An 18689-nucleotide genomic window follows, 5' to 3' on the forward strand; every position below is an offset into this window, starting at 1 on the left:
TCCTGGGCCCTGGCAGCACCCAGAATCCTCAACTGCGACTCTTGCAGCTAGCAAGGCTTGTTTGCGGTCTTTCTGTGTGGAAACAACTCCTCTGCATCCTCCAGCATGCCGTGGGACATCTTCTGACCAAAGGAGAAGTTCCTGGCACTTTCCGTTGTTGCAGAATCTTCGGCTTCTTCCACCCGGAGGCAGCCCTTTTGCACCTTCATCTGGGGTTTAGTGGGCACCTGCCCCCCCGGACACTTGCGTGACTCTTGGACTTGGTCCCCTTCCATTACAGGTCCTCAGGTCCAAGAATCCGTCTTCAGTGCTTTGCAGTCAGTTGTTGTCTTTGCAGAATCCCCTCTCTCGACTTTACTGTCTTTCTGGGGTAGTAGGGTAACTTTACTCCTACTTTTCAGGGTCTTGGGGTGGGGTATCTTGGACACCCTTAGTGTTTTCTTACACTTACCCTCTACACACTACACTAGGCCTGGGGTCCATTCTTGATTCGCATTCCACTTTTGGAGTATATGGTTTGTGTTGCCCCTAGGCCTATTGTCTCCTATTGCATTCTATTGTGTTCTACAGTGTTTTCACTACTTTTCTAACTGTTTACTTATCTGATTTTGGTTTGTGTGTATATTTAGTGTATATTACTTACCTCCTAAGGGAGTATATCCTCTGAGATACTTTTGGCATATTGTCACTAAAGTAAAGTACCTTTATTTTTAGCAACTCTGAGTATTGTGTTTTCTTGTGATATAGTGCTATATGATATAAGTGGTATAGTAGGAGCTTTGCATGTCTCCAAGTTCAGCCTAAGCTGCTCTGCTATACCTACCACTATCAGCCTAAGCTGCTAGAACACCTCTAATCTACTAATAAGGGATAGCTGGACCTGGCACAAGGTGTAAGTACCACAAGGTACCCACTATAAGCCAGGCCAGCCTCCTACATTTACAGACTCCACATTCCAGGTGATGGGGCATGTACGGCAGGAGCAAGATTGGCCGATAATTTTCCAGAATTTTAAGGTCAAGAAAAGGCTTTTCTAAAAGCGGAATAATCAGAGCTGTTTTCCACCCTGTCATTAACAAGGCATTTATAATGACTTAAGCATAATCATTGTTCTTTAAAAGGAGATCCTTATGTAATTTGGCAGGTAAGATATTTGTCTGTGAGTCAGCAGGCTCAGCCGTCTAATAATGTGCATTATTCAATGGCAGAAATTGTGGCGAAGAAGATTTTGTTACAGGAGGCGAGACCTGAGTAGATCCACAAGCTGGTACAGGGGGCACACAGCTGGCACCATTTCTTGATTTCCCCCTCAAAGTGATTAGCAAAACAGTTACCCCGCCTGACTACGACCAAGAGATCTGGGCTACTGAGGAGTAATCTTTTAGTGCTTCGAAGGAAGCAAAAACAGCAGCAAATAGGGGGATAATAAATAATATTTGGACATGAAAAGCAGACTTGGTTTTCATAATGCTGCGTTGTAGGTTCAATTAAATAATTACCATTTGTATTTGGCTTCCAGTGAACAGTCGTGCTGCAATTACATTACAATTTGCAAAGAGTGAGACACATCGGGCTACATACTAATTTACCCAGTTGTTATTAGGATGGGGTGTGCTTTGGAGTTTGGTTCAGATAGGGGCTAACTCAGTTACAGGTGCAGATAAATTGATTGTTATAAACTTTGTGTAGGCTATTTGGGTGTTAGACAAGGACGGAGAATATTGTTGTAAATGAGAGAAAAGTGTGACAACAGAGAACGTCCTCTAGTTATCTGATTTGACAATATTTGTAAAAGTGGTTGGGGTAGAATTAAACATCCTGAAAAAATGGAATAACAAAATGGTCCTAGCACGAGAAAGCAAATGGTGATACAGTACTACCCAGGCCATTCTCTGTGCATACAATATTTAGAGTATGGCGTTTATGAGTCAGGCCACTGGAGGTTAGCTGAAGGCTAAAAATAGATTAACATTTCTCTAAAAAACACCTGATCAGGACTGGGTGAAATGTTATAATGAAAAGATCTAATTCTATAATATTGGTTCGATCTGAAAACACCTGAGAGAGATACCAAGATAAAAGTTCAATAGTTAGGAGATATTGTTTTATTGATATTATTTTGTAGTGAACTGTAGCAAAGAAAAAGGTTTCATTCCTGCTGAGATGAATCAGCGACTCTTGAGGGGTAACACAATCTACTGAACGATCATTTTAAAAAGAAAACTGTCCAAGTGCTACTAAAATTTGTTTTGATGCATCATTAAGGCCCCATCCAGGACATGAAAATGGCATTGAGAATTCAATGTATACCAGCATTGTTGGTTTACTTACTGGTGAATCCTGCAACAGTCTGTGCTCTTGACCTCAGTGTAGTGGTGAATGGGTGCACATGGGCTTGGCTTCGGAATGCTGGCAGAGGGCCCACTACATGGATGCAGGCATAACCAATTTAAATTGCCGCTTTGAAGTATCATGCACGTCTCTAAAGCACTCAAACGAATGGATAAAGATGTCATTCTGTATGATAATATGTAAATAGAAATATTTAATTTGCCTATTAGACTGCTTAATGTAATGAATCAAAAAATACTTCACGCAACACCAGTGCAAATTAAAAAAGAATCACCTTTAAATCAATAACAATGTTAGAGGATGCTGCCACTATCATCTCAACAATACACTGTTTTAAGAAATTGTGTTGTTAGATGACGGAGTGGAAGCCGCAGTGAGGCAACACCCACAGTCGTGGTCAGAGTGAACCACAGCAGTTGGGAGGAGTACACCAACTCTAGCCAAAGGTCCTGGACCTGGCGGGGGCACCTCTGTGGTATAGGGTCTTACTCCAGCAGAGGCAAGCACCAGGGCCCAGGCAGGTCCAATTGATGATGGTCAGTTGGGCAGTTGCATGGAAAGTCACTTGATCTTGTTGTGTCCCTGCAGCTCACACAGAAGGCCAATCAGCTAGCATTGAAGTCCCTCTGATGGTCCTGGGGTCAAGATAGCAGGCCCCTTCTTCCCTTCCTCAGACATCAGGGTAGTTCTCCTTCTGAGTCTTTCACAGGTCCAGAAGAGATCTCATTTGGGGTCTGAGAGTGGCAATGTTCACCCCAGCGCCAGCCTTTGTGTGGGGGTGCTATCCAAAGCCCACTCTCAAACTAGTCCCGATCAGTTCCCCTGTCCTTCCTGGGTTCAGATCCTGTCTACTGGGACAAAAGCAAGGACAGGCCTGGTGTTACGTTCCTTTGTGTGTGCTGCAGGCATGGCCCTCTGAAATGTAATTAGGGTCCTCCCCAGCCATACTGACATGATGGCCCATACTGTCCATACTTAAGTTCGTATGTCCCCATGTCTGGAAGTAATCAACAACTTGCTTTAGGAGAGACAGACACTGTCATGTGACCCTGGTTACTGGCAGAAAAACACTGTTGATTTGGGTACAAAAATGCCAAATTTCTAAGTGGCATTTCCAGAATTGTGACTTCAAATCCAACTTTATCATTAAAGAGGATTTTAAAATACAATTAATTTCAATGTAAACATTAACTCTCTATCTGCTCCCAATCGGTAGTTCGCACTTATTAAGTTTAAAAAGGCAAACCTGTACTAGTCTACAGTAGAGATGGGCTTACACTAGTGAAAAAATAACTTCAGGAGTTTTTCACTGTCAGGGAATGTAAAACCTAAATTTACATGTCCTACTTTTTAAATATCTTGCACCCTGCCCTAGAAGCATTTAGGGCATACTTTAGGGGGTACTTATAAGTATTAAAAAATGAAGGTTTAGGCACGGAAAAGTGTTTATTTTGCCAGGTAGAAATAGCAGTGTTAAACCTGCACTACAGGTGCTGTGGCAGGGATGACGTTCGTTTTAAAGTGCTACTTAAGCAGGTGGTACAATCAGTGTTGCAAGCCCACAAGTAGCATTTAATTTACCAACCCTATGTACATGTAGAACCATTTATACTCGGGAACTATAGGTAAATTAAAGGTGCTAAAAAGGTGTAGACACATTTTACCATGTTTTAGGGAGAGAGCACTAGCACTTTAGCACAGGTTAGCAGTGCTAAGGTGCACAAGGTCCTAAACAAATTCAGGAAAGAGGAGGGTGAAGGGAAAAATGTTTGGGGACTACCACCCAAGGGTGTCAGTTCGAACAACCGTCCAAATTGTCCATTTCAAATAGATGCATGAAAATAATTGCTAACGCTGGTACTACATTTGAGAGTATCAGTGTTCCTGTTATTTGTAGAACAAAAATGTATAATCATAACTAACATATTCCAAGAACAGGGTCATGTGTAATAACTGAAAGTGATGCATTTCACCAACCCTATTTACTCCTGTTCAAGTTGAATATATTCTACATTCATCACTCCTTCCTCGAGTAAAGTCATGGTATAAAGATTTCTCATATCTAATACACACAAAATAGTTCTATTGTACACGACCACTCATTTTACTCAGACTGGTGGCACCTGTAAAATCTTGCGGATCATTAATATCATGTATGTAACTGGAATCATTTTGGAGAAAATAGTTTGCTTTCTTTTATCCATTCTTTCCTTACTATTTTCTTTAGAAATCAATTAATTTTATTATTTTTCAAAGTATATTATTTCAAAGGTAAATAAGTGGGTTTACAGTTCTTTTGTTGTTCACTAGCCTGTTCATAAAAAATAGTAAATTTTTGCTACTATCCCTCCTTTGTCTGCCACTCTCGCTGCAATTTCGAGAGTGATTAATAGTGCCACAAAACCCTTCCTTTCTTCAGGTTGTAAATTTGTTTTCCTTAATGTTAAAGAATAGATTTGTACATTATATTAACATTATATTTTCCAGCATGTCTAACACTGTGTTATTCACACCTGGGTATACTGTACTCCTAGTTTGACTTTGTCATTTTTTGAAAAGGGGCTACCGAGCCCCAAGCGCGGTGGATGAGTCGTTTGCCACTAGTATTCTGACTCAAAGGATAGCATGTAGGCAAATGCTTTATAGGGAAGTAGTGAGGGGGGACAAAAGCTCAGAACTCAACAATCAACCATAAGCCAAAATAATGTATAGTCCAGCTTAGTGCTTTCCTTTTTAATAAAAAGTACTTTAATCAGAGAATACAGTGCAATTAGGGAAATGAAGCACAAGGTTAAAATCCTGAATGCGATCTTGTGGTGCTAGAAATCGTCTGGGAGGTCCCCAGAGCCTGCGATTCTTAGCATCTAGTCTGGGAGGTCCCCAGAGCCTGCGATTCCTAGCATCTAATCTGGGACAAAGCGCTGGCTAGACACAGGTGCCATTCACTATATACACACAAAGGCATTTATATTTACCAAATAGTTCAATTTGCTCTATTGCTTCACAGGATAACTGCTAAAAAAATCCTACTTTGTGCAGTAAGCCTCTGCCTGCTATTCAGTCTCTCATTTGCACAAAGTTCTGAAGCCCCACAGTTACCTGTGTCAATGGGCTGCAGTATGGGCACATGCCGAACAGAGATAAGCAGTGGTCCGCCTTCTGAACTTCTGAACAGTCTGGACTGCACCAGCGGTCTCGCTTGAATCAAAGACCTTGGCCAATTAGAGGTGGCAGCTCCCTCTAGCAGCGCACACCCTCGCCATTTATAGCCTCCCAAGTCCAGGTGCAGGTGATACACATGCACAGCGGGTGTATGGTCACTGTGTATCGAGCTCAAACTCGTGCATGACTTTAGTAATTGTGGCATCCAGGTCGATAAGAGCACAACACTCTGGCGTTGATGGAATGTTTGGACTCCGACATTGACATCTGCAGCGCCAGTCTCTCAACTAATTGGCTGCCGATCTCACTCGATACTTGATTTCAGTAGAAGGACTTACACTGTTTGAGACTAAAACAGTTTCGACAGACCAGGAAGCCATTTCAGAACAGTCTCTCGCTCCCTCTGGCTATTCCCACAGTGGGAGATGCTGGACTTCACTTCCGAACAGTCGCTCCTCTTGCAGGGCCAGGCATATTCCTTCCCTTTCTCTGCAGAAGGAAGATCCTCAGGTGCTCCAGCAGGAAGTCATCTTACCTCTTGGAGACTGGCTGTCAAATAGAAACCGCTCCTAGTCATACAGCAGTCCTTTGAGTACTATGTGGTCACATGGCACTAAGTAGGATGGTTTGGATACCACTCGTGCACATTTTCCAAGCAGGATGTCTATGCCCTGTCTAAGGATTCAGAACTGGTTTAGTTAGCTTTCAAATGTAATTTTCTGGCTGTTCCTCAGGCCCAGCCATCCTGCAAGGTGATGGATATCACAGCAAGTAGCATCAATGTGGTTACCAAGCAGAAATATACAAAACAATGACACAAATAGGTATCTGCACCTGGCTATCATTAGTCTTCCTGAAGCAGTAAATCGTGGACAGACAAAAGAACAGACCCTGCCTAAAACATCCCTCATTCTGAACTGCAGAAACTACAGCCCCACCCCTCACCCAGTACTCAGAATCGTACTACCATACATGCACCACACACATGCTGATATAAACACACTTGACATGGAACATGGAATGTGGGAGCAAGGATCGGAGGATCACAAACTTGCCACTACCACTTGTTTGTGATTCGCTCAGTGTATGTATAGTAGTTCTATCCAGGGTGTGCACAGTAGTCCTGTTAGAAATGGGGTCTCTAGTTGGCAGAGGTATACACCCTTGTCCAAGTAGGGACCACAATCCTAGTCACGATAAGTCACACACAATCCAAATTATCTTGTGCCCACCCTCTGGTAGCGTGACATTGAGCAGTCAGACTTAATTTAGAAGATAATGTGTAAAGTATTTGTGTGATAAATCATGCAATAACACAGTGACAACACCACAAAAATACACCACACAGGTTTAGAAAAATATAAGATATTTAGTAAATTGAGGTCAAAACTATCAAGATTTGATAAGCACAAGTCAAAATACCACTTTTGCAATGGTAAGAAGAGTCTTAAGTCTTTAAGAATCAACAGATGTCTCTTGTGTGCACCAAGTACCTGGCATGCGTCAAAATTACACGCATGAAGACCGCAGAAGAGGAGGTGAGTGGATAAAGGAAGGTGTGCTTCGGATTTCCTAATGCGCACAGACGATGCGTTGATTCTTCCAACGCTGCAAGGGCTTTGCGTAGATTTCTGATGCACAGTCTAGGATTCTCGCTGCAATGCGGGGTCTTTTGACACCCAGGTATGATGCGTGGAAATCCTTGGTGTGCAGGATGAAGGCACAGCTGCTGCGTCGATCCGGTCTGGCAATGCATCAGAGTTTCTGTTGCACTGCAGGCGCTGCATCGATTCCTCATGCAGGAAGTCTAGATGCATTGAGCAGGTATGGCTGTGTGTTGAATGTTCCGCTCGCAACGCAGGCGCTGCGTTGACCTCCACCTGGGGAGCTATGCTGCATCATTCCAGTTCGGCGATGCACCAATTCTTTCACCGCTGGGCAAGCTGTGCATCGATTCTGGCAGGCTGTGCGTCGATTTTCACTGCACAAGGAGTTTCCTTGAAGAGAAGAAGTCTTTTTTGTTACTGAGACTTCAGGAACAGGGGCAAGCTCAATCCAAGCCCTTGGAGAGCACTGCTCAGCAGAGCCAGAGGCCAGCAAGGCAGCAGGGCAACAGCAAGGCAGCAGTCCTTCACAGCAAATCAGTCTAGGCGAGTCCTTTGGCAAGCCATGCCGCTCCTCTTGGCAGATTGCAGGATCTGGTTCAGAGTGTCTGTCCCAGGAAGTGCCTGAGTTCGTGGGGTCAGGGACCCAGGTTATAACCCCAAAGTGCCTTTGAAGTGGGAAAGACTTCAAAGAGTCGTTATGAAGTGCACAAGGTCCCCTTTCAGAACAGGTCTGTCTGTCCGGGTCCCAGTAGGGGGTTTGGCAGTCCATTGTGTGAGGGCAGGCCACTAGCCTTTGAAATGCAAGTGTCAGGCCCATCCACACTTCCAGCCCAGGAAGACCCATTCAGTATACAGATGAGTGCAGCTGTGACTGAGTATCCTGTATTTGTGGTTGTCTGGGTGAAATCACAAGGGAGCTGTCAATCAGCCCAGTCCAGCCATGGACTGGAGATAGGCTGTAAGGCACAAATGGAGTTTAAGGGCAGATAAATGCTCACTGTCTAAAAGTTGCATTTCTAAAATAATATAAGATCCAACATCACCAATAAACAGGATTTTGTATTAACATTCTATGTATTACCATTTCTATACGTAGAAAAAGGGGAGTTTAAAGGCTAGGCAAGTGCTTTTAAAAGCCAAATCGAAGTGGCAGTGAAACTGCACACACAGGCCTTGCAATGGCAGGCCTCAGACATAGTTAAGGGGCTACTTATGTGGGTGGCACAACCAGTGCTGCAGGTCCACTAGTAGCATTAAATCTACAGGCCCTGGGCACATGTAGTGCACTTTACTAGGGACTTACAAGTAGATCAAATACGACAATTAGGTATGAACCAATGTTACCATGTTTTAAGGGAGTGAACATATGCACTTTAGCACTGGTTAGCAATGGTCACTGGAACAATGGAAGGCCTTGGCACACTAAGCCACATTGTGACTGACTGTGCTGAAGTGGTGTGCTGTACAAATATGCACTCGTGAGACAGCACACATCAACACAATAAATATGCTTGGTAATGCAATAAAGTGATCTCACCAAACACTGAACCAAGCCAACACATGAGAAATACTCAAAAGTCATAAATGACATCCCCTAACCTACAGATTAGATTCAGATTGCTTGCCAGCCTACAAAGACTAAAAGTAAAGCTCAAGCAGAAGAATATCTTAGAAATGTAAAAAACACTTTAATGTGGATAAACTCTACTAATCCACATTGAGTTGTTATGTGGAGAACAATAATGTAAATCCTCTCACTACTTACAAACAGCACACCATGTTCAACATATGGAAGAAGACACCTCACATTTTCAAGTAAACAACCCGCATAGCCATCCTCATATTGGTTTTACACTGATCTAAACTTAGTGAGAAACACCGCCCCCAAAAAAAGAGGCTCCAAAAAGATTCTTCCCAGAAGTAGTCAAATGCTTTTTGTCATACATCCAAAATAAAGACCAAACTTGCAGATTACAAAATCCCACCAATTCAAATGAAATGGAGTTCCCCGAGGCCTCCACAGTCTACCCCATGTCTGTTAGTCTGTAGAGTAAATCCACTTAATTTAAAATCACTGGTATAAACATTGCCCCAATGACATACAACAGTATTTCAGTGACATTTAGCCACAATGTCACCCAGGGCCAAGAATGTGTAGAGTAAAAATGGTAATTGGGGTCAGACACCACTCAACTTGTAACTTAACATGAAGAAAACTAAGTGCTTGCTGTTATCTTGAACCCTTAAAGAGCACCAAATTCCCCACACAGCATTGTCTAACAAATCATTTACTTAACTGGCTGCACCTTGAACAAGACATTAAGAACATATCAATTGCATCTTCTGAGGTTCAAAAACACAATATCCTAAAAATCATCCTTTGTATATTGTTGAACAAGCTATTATTTTTATTTGTGTACTATGATGTGCCCTTCGCTTGAATGTCCTAGAAATAGTAGCACCTATCTGAATACCTGTTACAAGGTACCGATGCTTTGTGTATTATGGTCACCCATTTGGTAAACTCTAGGACTAGGCAGTCTTAGCCATGACATATATAGGGATCCTAATGCGCAACAGGGATCATTAATAGTGCATGGCCCTCCAAAATATTTTCAATCCAGTACATTGAACACAAATGCAAAAGATATATTATTTTTGCTCGCTGAGAGTTCAGCACATGAGAAGCAAAACTGGTTGAAGTACAACTCATCCAGAATGGAAATGTTGGTAGCAGTGCCTTGCAGGTGGCTCTAAATGTAGATTAGGCAAGCAGGTCATGATACAATGAAAGTCAATTTGGCCCACACTTGATACACTGACAAAATGAAATAGTACATACCTCACTTCATAAACATTCTCAGTATCACAACTTATCATTTAAGAATCACACTGGGTTAAGTCAATTATTAAAGGTTACCTAGCACCAACTTAAGTAACTGCGATGCAACGTTCACAAATTCCTTTAACACACAAAGCCTCCATATGATACCAGATGTCACAATGTACCTGCACATGATGTTACGTAGCTTCTCTAGATTGGCAGGAGTGAAATACCAATAGTTTCTGTCACATCGCTGAACATCTTTTTCAATTCGATGCAAATTTATGGTATACAAGTCCAACAGTTCTTGCTAAATAGAAAGAGGGATGGTAACAACAATTAAAAAAATGAATATCGTAATGTATTTTCAATTTACTATTGAACAAGAAATTCTCTAATAGTTTATACACCAATTAGCTTTGTCACAAGTAGTATATGAAAAGTATCAATACACCAATATATTTAAACATACTGGAGTCAATTGAGCTTTACATAGAGCTTGTCAATGTGTGCCGCATCATGAGGTTATGTAGGCAAGTTGTTTACAAAAGGAGAAACATACAAAGATGAAGGTTATAAAAGGAGGCATACCTCAGGATCACACGTTACAATTTACTTCAGTGACATTGCATCACAAATGCACAAAATCACAGCTGTTGCTGTAATTGTTTAAGAGCAGAAGTCAGTAGGCAGTGAGAGGCCTTGAAAATGGGATGATATTGAGTTTTTTTCTGAAGGTACAATGTGAGAGCGCCCATGTAGAAAGAATGTCATACAAGGCGGCAGGCAAATGAAAAGGCTTGTGTACTTTTCCTCTTTTGACACACATAGGAGCATTTGGTGCTTCCAATGTTAGGTTACAGCTCGATTTTGCTTGTGTTAGACTATCAAATTTCTGAGTGTGTGTAAGGGCATGTTTGTGTTTTAACTTTTACCTATGTGTAGGAATTTAAAATGGGTGTGCAATGGGAGTCCAAGTGCAGGTTACTAAGAGTGGGGTGGCATGTTCCTGGATTCCATCTTTAGCATTGTTGAATGGCAGTCTGACTTCTCTGGAGTGATGTGTTTATGAGATCAGCAGGGTCCTTTGAGAGTGTTGTGGCATGTTGAGTCGCTCCATGTGTAGAGAACCTATGGTTTGTTTGGGTTGCGCTCCTGGATGTACTGAGCTCCTGACAATTCGGATCTCAGATATTTTTTTATCAGAGGAGGGGGTATGCACGAAGAGTGGTGTTGAAGATGATGATGATAATGTTAGTGATTGTATTGTAAAATATTGTAATACGCCTAGAGAAGCGGTCGGCTCGAGTAGGGAAAGCAATGTTTTCCTGACAGAAGGAAATGTTGTTGTGTTTTCAGTCCAGAGAGCACCCTCGGTTGTACATTGTGTGCTGTCACTCATTCTTTTTTTTTTTTTTAAGTCCTCATTTATAACAAAAGGCAGGATGTATCTTGCTTGCATCAGGGCTCCGGCTTAATCCCCACCATGGGGTTACCCCTTAATAGCTAATCTCCACCAACAGGAAAAGAGAGGGGAGAGAGCGAGATCGATCCCCAACCCTCACCTCTTCCTTGTTGGGCCTTGTTTCTTAATCACTGGACTGTTGTATGCTCTTTTGTCGGAGTAGACTGATTGTTGCGGGGCTAGGAACAGGAGAACTAGCTGAATAGAAGGATATGAAAAGTTCCCACATTCTAGGGCACTTCTCTGAACCATTAATACAACCGAGAATAACCAGTCCATATGAGTAGGATAAGCAATTAATGCAAATCTCCCTGCACGCTATTAACATCAAATAGAAAATTAGGTGAGTGTCAGTGATGTAGAAAGTAATTTGGAGCACCACCAGAGAGGACCTTGCAGTATTTTAATCTCAAATTCACATCAGGGTAATCAGATGCGTAACTAAATGTGTATAGGCCCGATAAACAAACTCATTTTTTTTTTAAATCATAAAGAATCATAAAAGTACTACTCGACATCTGCAGCAGGTGCAGATTTCCAGAAGTTCTCCTACTTCACAATATTCACTCATAGATATTACTACCTGGATGAAAACTGTATGAGTAAATCATGTGAAAATAGGTATTTGCACATTTTATTTTCTCTCTGTGGAGATACTTCTTCCACTATGGGCCTGATTCTAACTTTGGAGGACGGTGTTAAACCGTCCCAAAAGTGGCGGATATACCACCTACCGTATTACGAGTCCATTATATCCTATGGAACTCATAATACGGTAGGTGGTATATCCGCCACTTTTGGGACGGTTTAACACCGTCCTCCAAAGTTAGAATCAGGCCCTATGTCTCCATGCTGTATGGGGTGTTTTCCATACCATTCCATAAAGGGCCTAACTAGCTTTTATGAGGATCAATTTTCTATGTATTTCCATGTTAGAAAACTACATATATATGTTGAAGACTGCCCAAAATGTTTGCCGGTTTTCCAGCAATTTGTCTATTGTCCAGCTACCTATAATGTGTCCTTTCCCACCCCCTTATCCTAACTTAGCTACGGTCAATAATTCAACATAGTGCTGGAATTTCTTCTGTCAAATTCACACTTAGAAAAAAACACTAGTCTGGTTATGAGACTCAGGATGTGGCATGCATCTTACTCGCCTGGGAGGCACAATGGTGGACAAAAAACACCCATTGTGAATCGGTTGTATAAACAGGATTAATCTGAGTAAGTTCGACTCAAGGAACAGACACGGACTACAGTACTGAGCATCCTATTAGTATTAAGAAGTATGCCCAGGTTTTTCTAGATATCATTATAGTTTCTAAAAACAGAGGAATGGTATTTGTTGGACATGGCCCTTTCTGCAGGGCCAACCCTAAACGTTTTGCATTCACTTTCCTGTTTTCTGTACACATTTATGTTGGATTGTAGGACTTTGTACACTTTACCACTGCTACCTAGTGCTAAAGTGCTTGTGCCCTCTCCTTTAAACATAATAAAATGCCTTAAATCCATTTGGCATATTTAATTTACTTACTCGTTTATTGTAAAGTGGTACTACATGCACCCAGGGCCTGTAAATTAAATGCTACCAGTGGGCCTGCAGCACTGATTGTGCCACCCAGATAAGTAGCCCTTTAAATATGTTTCAGGCCTGGCACTGCAGCCGGTGTATGCGTCTTTTAAACTGCCATGTAGCACTGGCAAACTAAATCTATGGACAAGGCCCAAACCTTTCTTTTTAATACATATAAGTCACAAAAAGGGCAGCCCTAGACAGGTCGGAGGGCGGGGTGCAATGTATTTAAAAAGTAGGACATGCACTTTTAAGTTTTACATGTCCTAGTAGTGAAAAACTCAAATTCATTTTCACTACTGCAAGGCCTACCTCTCCCATGGGATAACACTAGATTACATTAAGACAATTAATAAGTGATAACTTTCAACTGAGAGCAGGTCGACGGTTTGAGTTTGGTGTCTGAAGCATTGTAATTAAAAGCCCGCTTTAATAGTAAATTTGGAATTTTAGTCATAATTCTGAAAATGTAACTTTTAGAAAGTAGTCATTTTGCTGTCCCAACTATTTGGTGCCTGCAGTCTGTTCCTGGGTCGCATGACTAGGTGTAGGTAGCAGTTGACCTTGGTGTAATGCTACCAGACAGTGAGACAAGAAAATAGCTTTTGGCAGAATGGGCCTCTCTAAGTTAACGAGGGGGAGGAGCTGCCACCTACCACACTTGCACATCAGAAAGGCTCTGCTTCAGCACCCTCACAAAGGGTTTGATTTGGGTTTTTTGTGACCCCCCAGACAAGCTGGCCAGGGCAGGGAGGCAGGAAATTCCAAGCACCTCTGAAGGGAGAAACCGATGTAAGTTTCACCTACTTCAAAGTGGGCACCAGGTATAAATGTGGGACCTCAGACCCCAACTCTTCAATACACTTCTGGACCTTTCGAAGATTTTGCCAGGAAGAAGGACTTCTGTGCTGCTAAAAGGACTGGCACTCTGCTGGACTGCTGTCCCAAAGGACTCCTGCCTCTTTGTGCTGACCTGCTGCCTGCTGGGCTAGTCTCTTGTAACCAGCACCTGGAATCTGCAACTATGAGTTATACCCTGCCAAACGTTTCCACCCCAGTCCTATACACTTGGAAGTGGGCCTGAAGGTGCTCCGCCAGCCCATCTCTGGATCCAGCAGAACTGACGCATACCCTCTGCTGTGCAGCACAACCCCAAGCAGAACTGGAGCATTGCCTCTGCTGTGAAGATTCTTCCAGTGCAAGGACTCCGCATCGACCTTGCAGCCTCATCGGAACCCATGCAACGCATCCCTAACGCAGGCCCCCACATTGCCAGCCCCTGGTTGAGGGCAGCCTTGATGACATTGCAAGCACTGTGGTCTCTTCAGAACCGAGCTGGTGTATGAAACATCTTCGACACAAGACTTCACCTAGCAAGCTTCCATCAGACAGCCTCCTCGACAACGACTCAGAACCTTGCATTGTTGCCACGCAGATCCTCAGAACAGATGCTGCACATTGCATCTCCAACCCAGACCTCACATCGCCGTGGCTGCGCGACACATCCTTGACGCTGGACCTTGCAATGCTTCACAACTAGGATTTAAGGTACTCTTGCAAAGCAGGCCTACCTGGGTTTCTGTAGCTGGCCTATGCTACTTCGCGGTTGGCCTGAATTTCTGACTTTGTACTGGTCTGGGTGACCATATATCTACAGTTGCCGCTCTGCGCATTGTGGTACAGTTTTGACTGAAATCTTGAAACTTGCATAGTTTTACTTATTGGATTTTTGTCATTTTGGTTTTGTTTTATTTACTAAAAATTGCTCTACTGTTTAATTTGGTATGGAATTGTTCTTGTGTTGTATTTTCGCTTTATTACTGTTTGTGTTCTGCACAAATTCACACATTGCCACTGAGTTAAGCCTGACTCCTCTGTCCTACCCTACCCGAGGGCTGAGGAGAGGTTAATGTAAGGTTTGTGTGTGACTTTACGCTAACAAGAATTGTGGTTGCTGCTTGAGTGGGGTTTCACCCCCTTCCTCCCCAACCAGTAATTTGGTTTCTTACAGGATTCATTTATTTCAAGGATTACTTTTCTCCAATTCAAGATTCAAGTTTTGTGGTTAGCCTAGAGTATGGTTTAGTTGAGGATGTGAATTAGGGGCCAAGCGAGACAGGAAATGAAGTCTTTCTGAATCCTAGTAATGAGATGTAAATGAAATAAATAAATGGGATTGGATAGGTCAACCGAGTGAGGAAACATTGGTGAAGAAATGATTGTCATGGAAAAAATGAGAGCAAATGTGTCACGGAAGGGAGATCATTTTGAACATTTAATTTATTTTTCCATGAATCTAGAATATTTCTATTGGGTGGTCCTAACCCAAATTGCTAGCATGTAGCACAATCATTGCAGAAATGGTTATAAACATACTTATGACATTGTTAGGGCACTAATCTCATAATTGTTATTGAAATACCAACTGGATAAACATGAGGTTTAAACTCTGTTCCGAACTGAAGGATAGAAGACGAGAGTCTAAGTGACATCAGGAGCTTGTTGGTGTGTATATCTAACTGGCCAGGTTCCTGGTTCATTCTGAGTCATTCTTTTAGATCTCAAGCATTCTGAATACTGGTCTAAGGGCTGTGCATCTAGTAAATATGGTACTTTGAGACATCTCAGGAAAAGAGTGCAAACTCCATTTTGATTGGCACAGTTTCAAGTAGATGGTGGAAATTCATGTTTTCATTCAGAAGAAGCATGTTATCACCTGACAACATTTTGACATAGAGTTGTCTTTTCTTTTTAAACAGATGGTTTGAGAATTTTGGATTAGCAAGCACAGGTATGCTATATTACAAGCATGAACTGAAAGTCAATGCTTAAAAGAGTGGAAGACCTGAGTAATGCTGAATGTTGCAAGAGACGAAGGAGGTATTTCAAGCCTCTATCTTTATGCATGGCTTTCTCTTTGAGATGACATGACATTTTTAGGATGGTATGGTGGATAATCATTTGTGATAATAAGAGAGCAAAGAGGACCTGCATACCAACACTGCTGAATGCCCCTGGTAGGTCAATGATACATTGCAGGCATGCTACTCCTTTTCTAGAGCTTTTGGGGATATCATTGCTAGCTCAACAGTGCTTGTTTCATTACTTATTTGGAAGATGCAAGTTTTGAAGCAAATAATGATGCTTGGAGTTGAATTGCTGGACCAATTTCCAGTATTTTGCTTGTAAAGACAAAGGAGGCAGGAGACTTACCTTTAAAAGTGTAACTGCTCTGGGTCTTCTGAGGTTTTTCCAATGGAAGAAAAATGTATTAGATGTTCAAAGTGGAGAAAATATCTCAAAAGCAGTGAAGAACAAGTTACTTACCTTTGGTAATGCTTTATATCTGGGTGACACTATCTAGCTGCATATTACTTACTTCAAAATATTTCCCAGGCACCAGACTGGGTCCAGAAAATCTTGAGTAGTACTTCTGCGTGCCGGAAGGTGGCCTCAAATGGCTCTGTGTTGCTATTGTAGGCATCATCCGCACTGGATGTGACCGGATTTGATGAGCATGGTGCCTATATAAGAGCAACCCCAGCGTGCTGGCATCAGTTTCTTTTGTGACTATTTCCACACCAGAAGCACAGAGCCAGATCAGAATGTTTTTTGACCAGTGTGCAGATTCTAAGGGGCTACCAGGACCTTTTTAGATGGAACAGTCCAGTTCGCAGAACAGTGAGGATGGAAAGGTCGGTAAGGAATCTACAACTAGCAAGGGTCTCTACCACAAAAGATGCTACTGAAGGCAAGTAACTAGTCTATCTGATAGAGATAGATACTAAAATAATATATCATTGGAGTTGGGCTTGTGAACTTGCTCAGACCAAGAAGCCCTGAAGGACTAAACGAGCAAAGTGCCCGCCATGACAGACCTGACTATCAAGGCAATAGTGTTTGCGAAATGTGTGCAAGGATGCCCATATAGCAGTCTGACAGATGTCCAGGACAGGAACTCCATGAGACAATGCAGTAGATACAGCTTTGGCTCTGGTGGAATGAGCCCACAAGCTCTCAGGGAGTTGCTTCTTGGCTAATGTGTAGCACATCTTGATGCAGAATACAATCCACCTGAAGATGGTCTGAGCACTGCTTTCCTTTTCTTCATGTCAGAGAACCCCACAAAAAGCTGACAGTCGATCCAGTGATCTTTGGTACGACTGATATAAAAGGACAGTTCCCTTTTACAGTCCAGGTGGTGAAGTCTCTCTTCCTCCTTGAAGGGGTGAGGTGCTGCAAAGAAAGTCAGCAGTGTGATGTTTTGGCCGAGGTGAAACGGTGTCACCATCTTTGACAAAAAAGCGGCATGGGTTCACAGAACCTATTTGTCTGAGAAGGAGCTGGTGTTTGGAGGGTGAAACGAAAGAGCCTGTAACCTATGACCCTCCTGGCCAATGAGGTGGCCACCAAGAAGACAGTCTTCATCATCAGAAGTCTTAAAGTGCAGCCATGCATGGGTTCAAAGGGGGGACACATCAAACAGGTTAAAACTAAATGAAGATCCCCCTGGGCATACAGGAAGATGTCCGAGGAAACATGTGCTGAAGACCTTTCATAAAACGTGTCACAACTGGTGACTTAAACATGGAGGGTAGGTCCAGCAACCACAAAAAAACTGAGATGGCTGAAATATACCTCTCAAATGTGCCCAGAGCAAGGCTTTGCCGTGCTAAGGACAAAACAAACTAGAACACTTCAGACAAGGGTGCAGAAAGTAGGCTAATGTGTTTCTGAGTGCACCATGCCACAAAAGTGTCCCAACAGCAGGCATATACAGTTTTTTATTGATGGATGCCTGTTTGCCAAGATGACCTTACAGACTTCGGGAGGTATTTTGAAGACATCCAACTAATTGCCGCTCATTCGCGAAGCATGAGTGTGTGCAGCTTCAGGTATGAGCCCTCCCCTCTCTGTTGTTGCGACAGGATATAGTCCAGGAATAGCACCCTGATTAGAGGACAGATGGTCATGCCCATAAGTTCTGGGTGGCATATGCTCCTAGTCCAATCTGCAGCCACCAGGATACCTTGGGTCAGGTCAGTTATGATCTTTTTCAGAACTGTCTGATGAAAGGGAAGGCATAAAGGTGCCCCGTATTCCAGTATAATCAGAATGAGTCTCCGAGCGAGAGACATTTTGGAAACTCCAGTGCACGTAAGTGATGACAGTGCATGTTTTCATCAGTTGCAAATAGATCTATCCAAGGTTCTCCCCAGTCCTGAAAGTGACCTCAGCCATCTCTAGATGCGGACACCATTCATTTTCCGCAAGGCATCGATGGCTGAGTTAATCTGCTGTGGTGCTTAGACATCTCATCAGGTGCTGCATGGCAAGGAAAATGTCCTGACATTCCAGCCATGTCCAGAGATGCAGAGCCTCCTGACATGGAATCAAGGACTTCACTCTGCCCTGCTTTCTATACTGCCATATGGCAGTAGTGTTGTCTGTGAACACCTGGACCAGCTTTCTTTTGATGGAGGGTACGAAAGCTTTCAATGCCAAGCAAATCATCCTCAGTTCCTGAAGATTAGTGTGGAGCCAAGACTCTGCTGGAGAAAAGACTCTGCTGGAGAAAATAGGTCTCTGATCTTCACATCTCCCAGATGGCCTATCAGCCCAGAACAATGAATCAGTCACCACTATCAGCTCTGGGTGGTGAAGGAAGAGGGGTCTGTCATGGATTCTATCTCGGTTCAG

At 42.8% G+C, this 18689-nt stretch overlaps 1 protein-coding gene across 3 annotated transcripts in view; it reads right to left on the reverse strand.

The window, feature by feature from the left end:
- SGSM1 (small G protein signaling modulator 1) overlaps positions 1-18689 on the reverse strand; it is a 950757-nt gene that overhangs the window by 85260 nt on the left and 846808 nt on the right. For all 3 annotated transcript variants that reach the window (XM_069214718.1, XM_069214717.1, XM_069214716.1), the window contains one exon: positions 10131-10255. In XM_069214718.1, coding sequence (XP_069070819.1) covers positions 10131-10255 — 125 coding nt within the window. The remainder of the gene's footprint in view (positions 1-10130; positions 10256-18689) is intronic.

The sequence above is a fragment of the Pleurodeles waltl genome, chromosome 11 (genome assembly GCF_031143425.1).
Source record: "Pleurodeles waltl isolate 20211129_DDA chromosome 11, aPleWal1.hap1.20221129, whole genome shotgun sequence".
Taxonomy (NCBI): Eukaryota; Metazoa; Chordata; class Amphibia; order Caudata; family Salamandridae; genus Pleurodeles; species Pleurodeles waltl.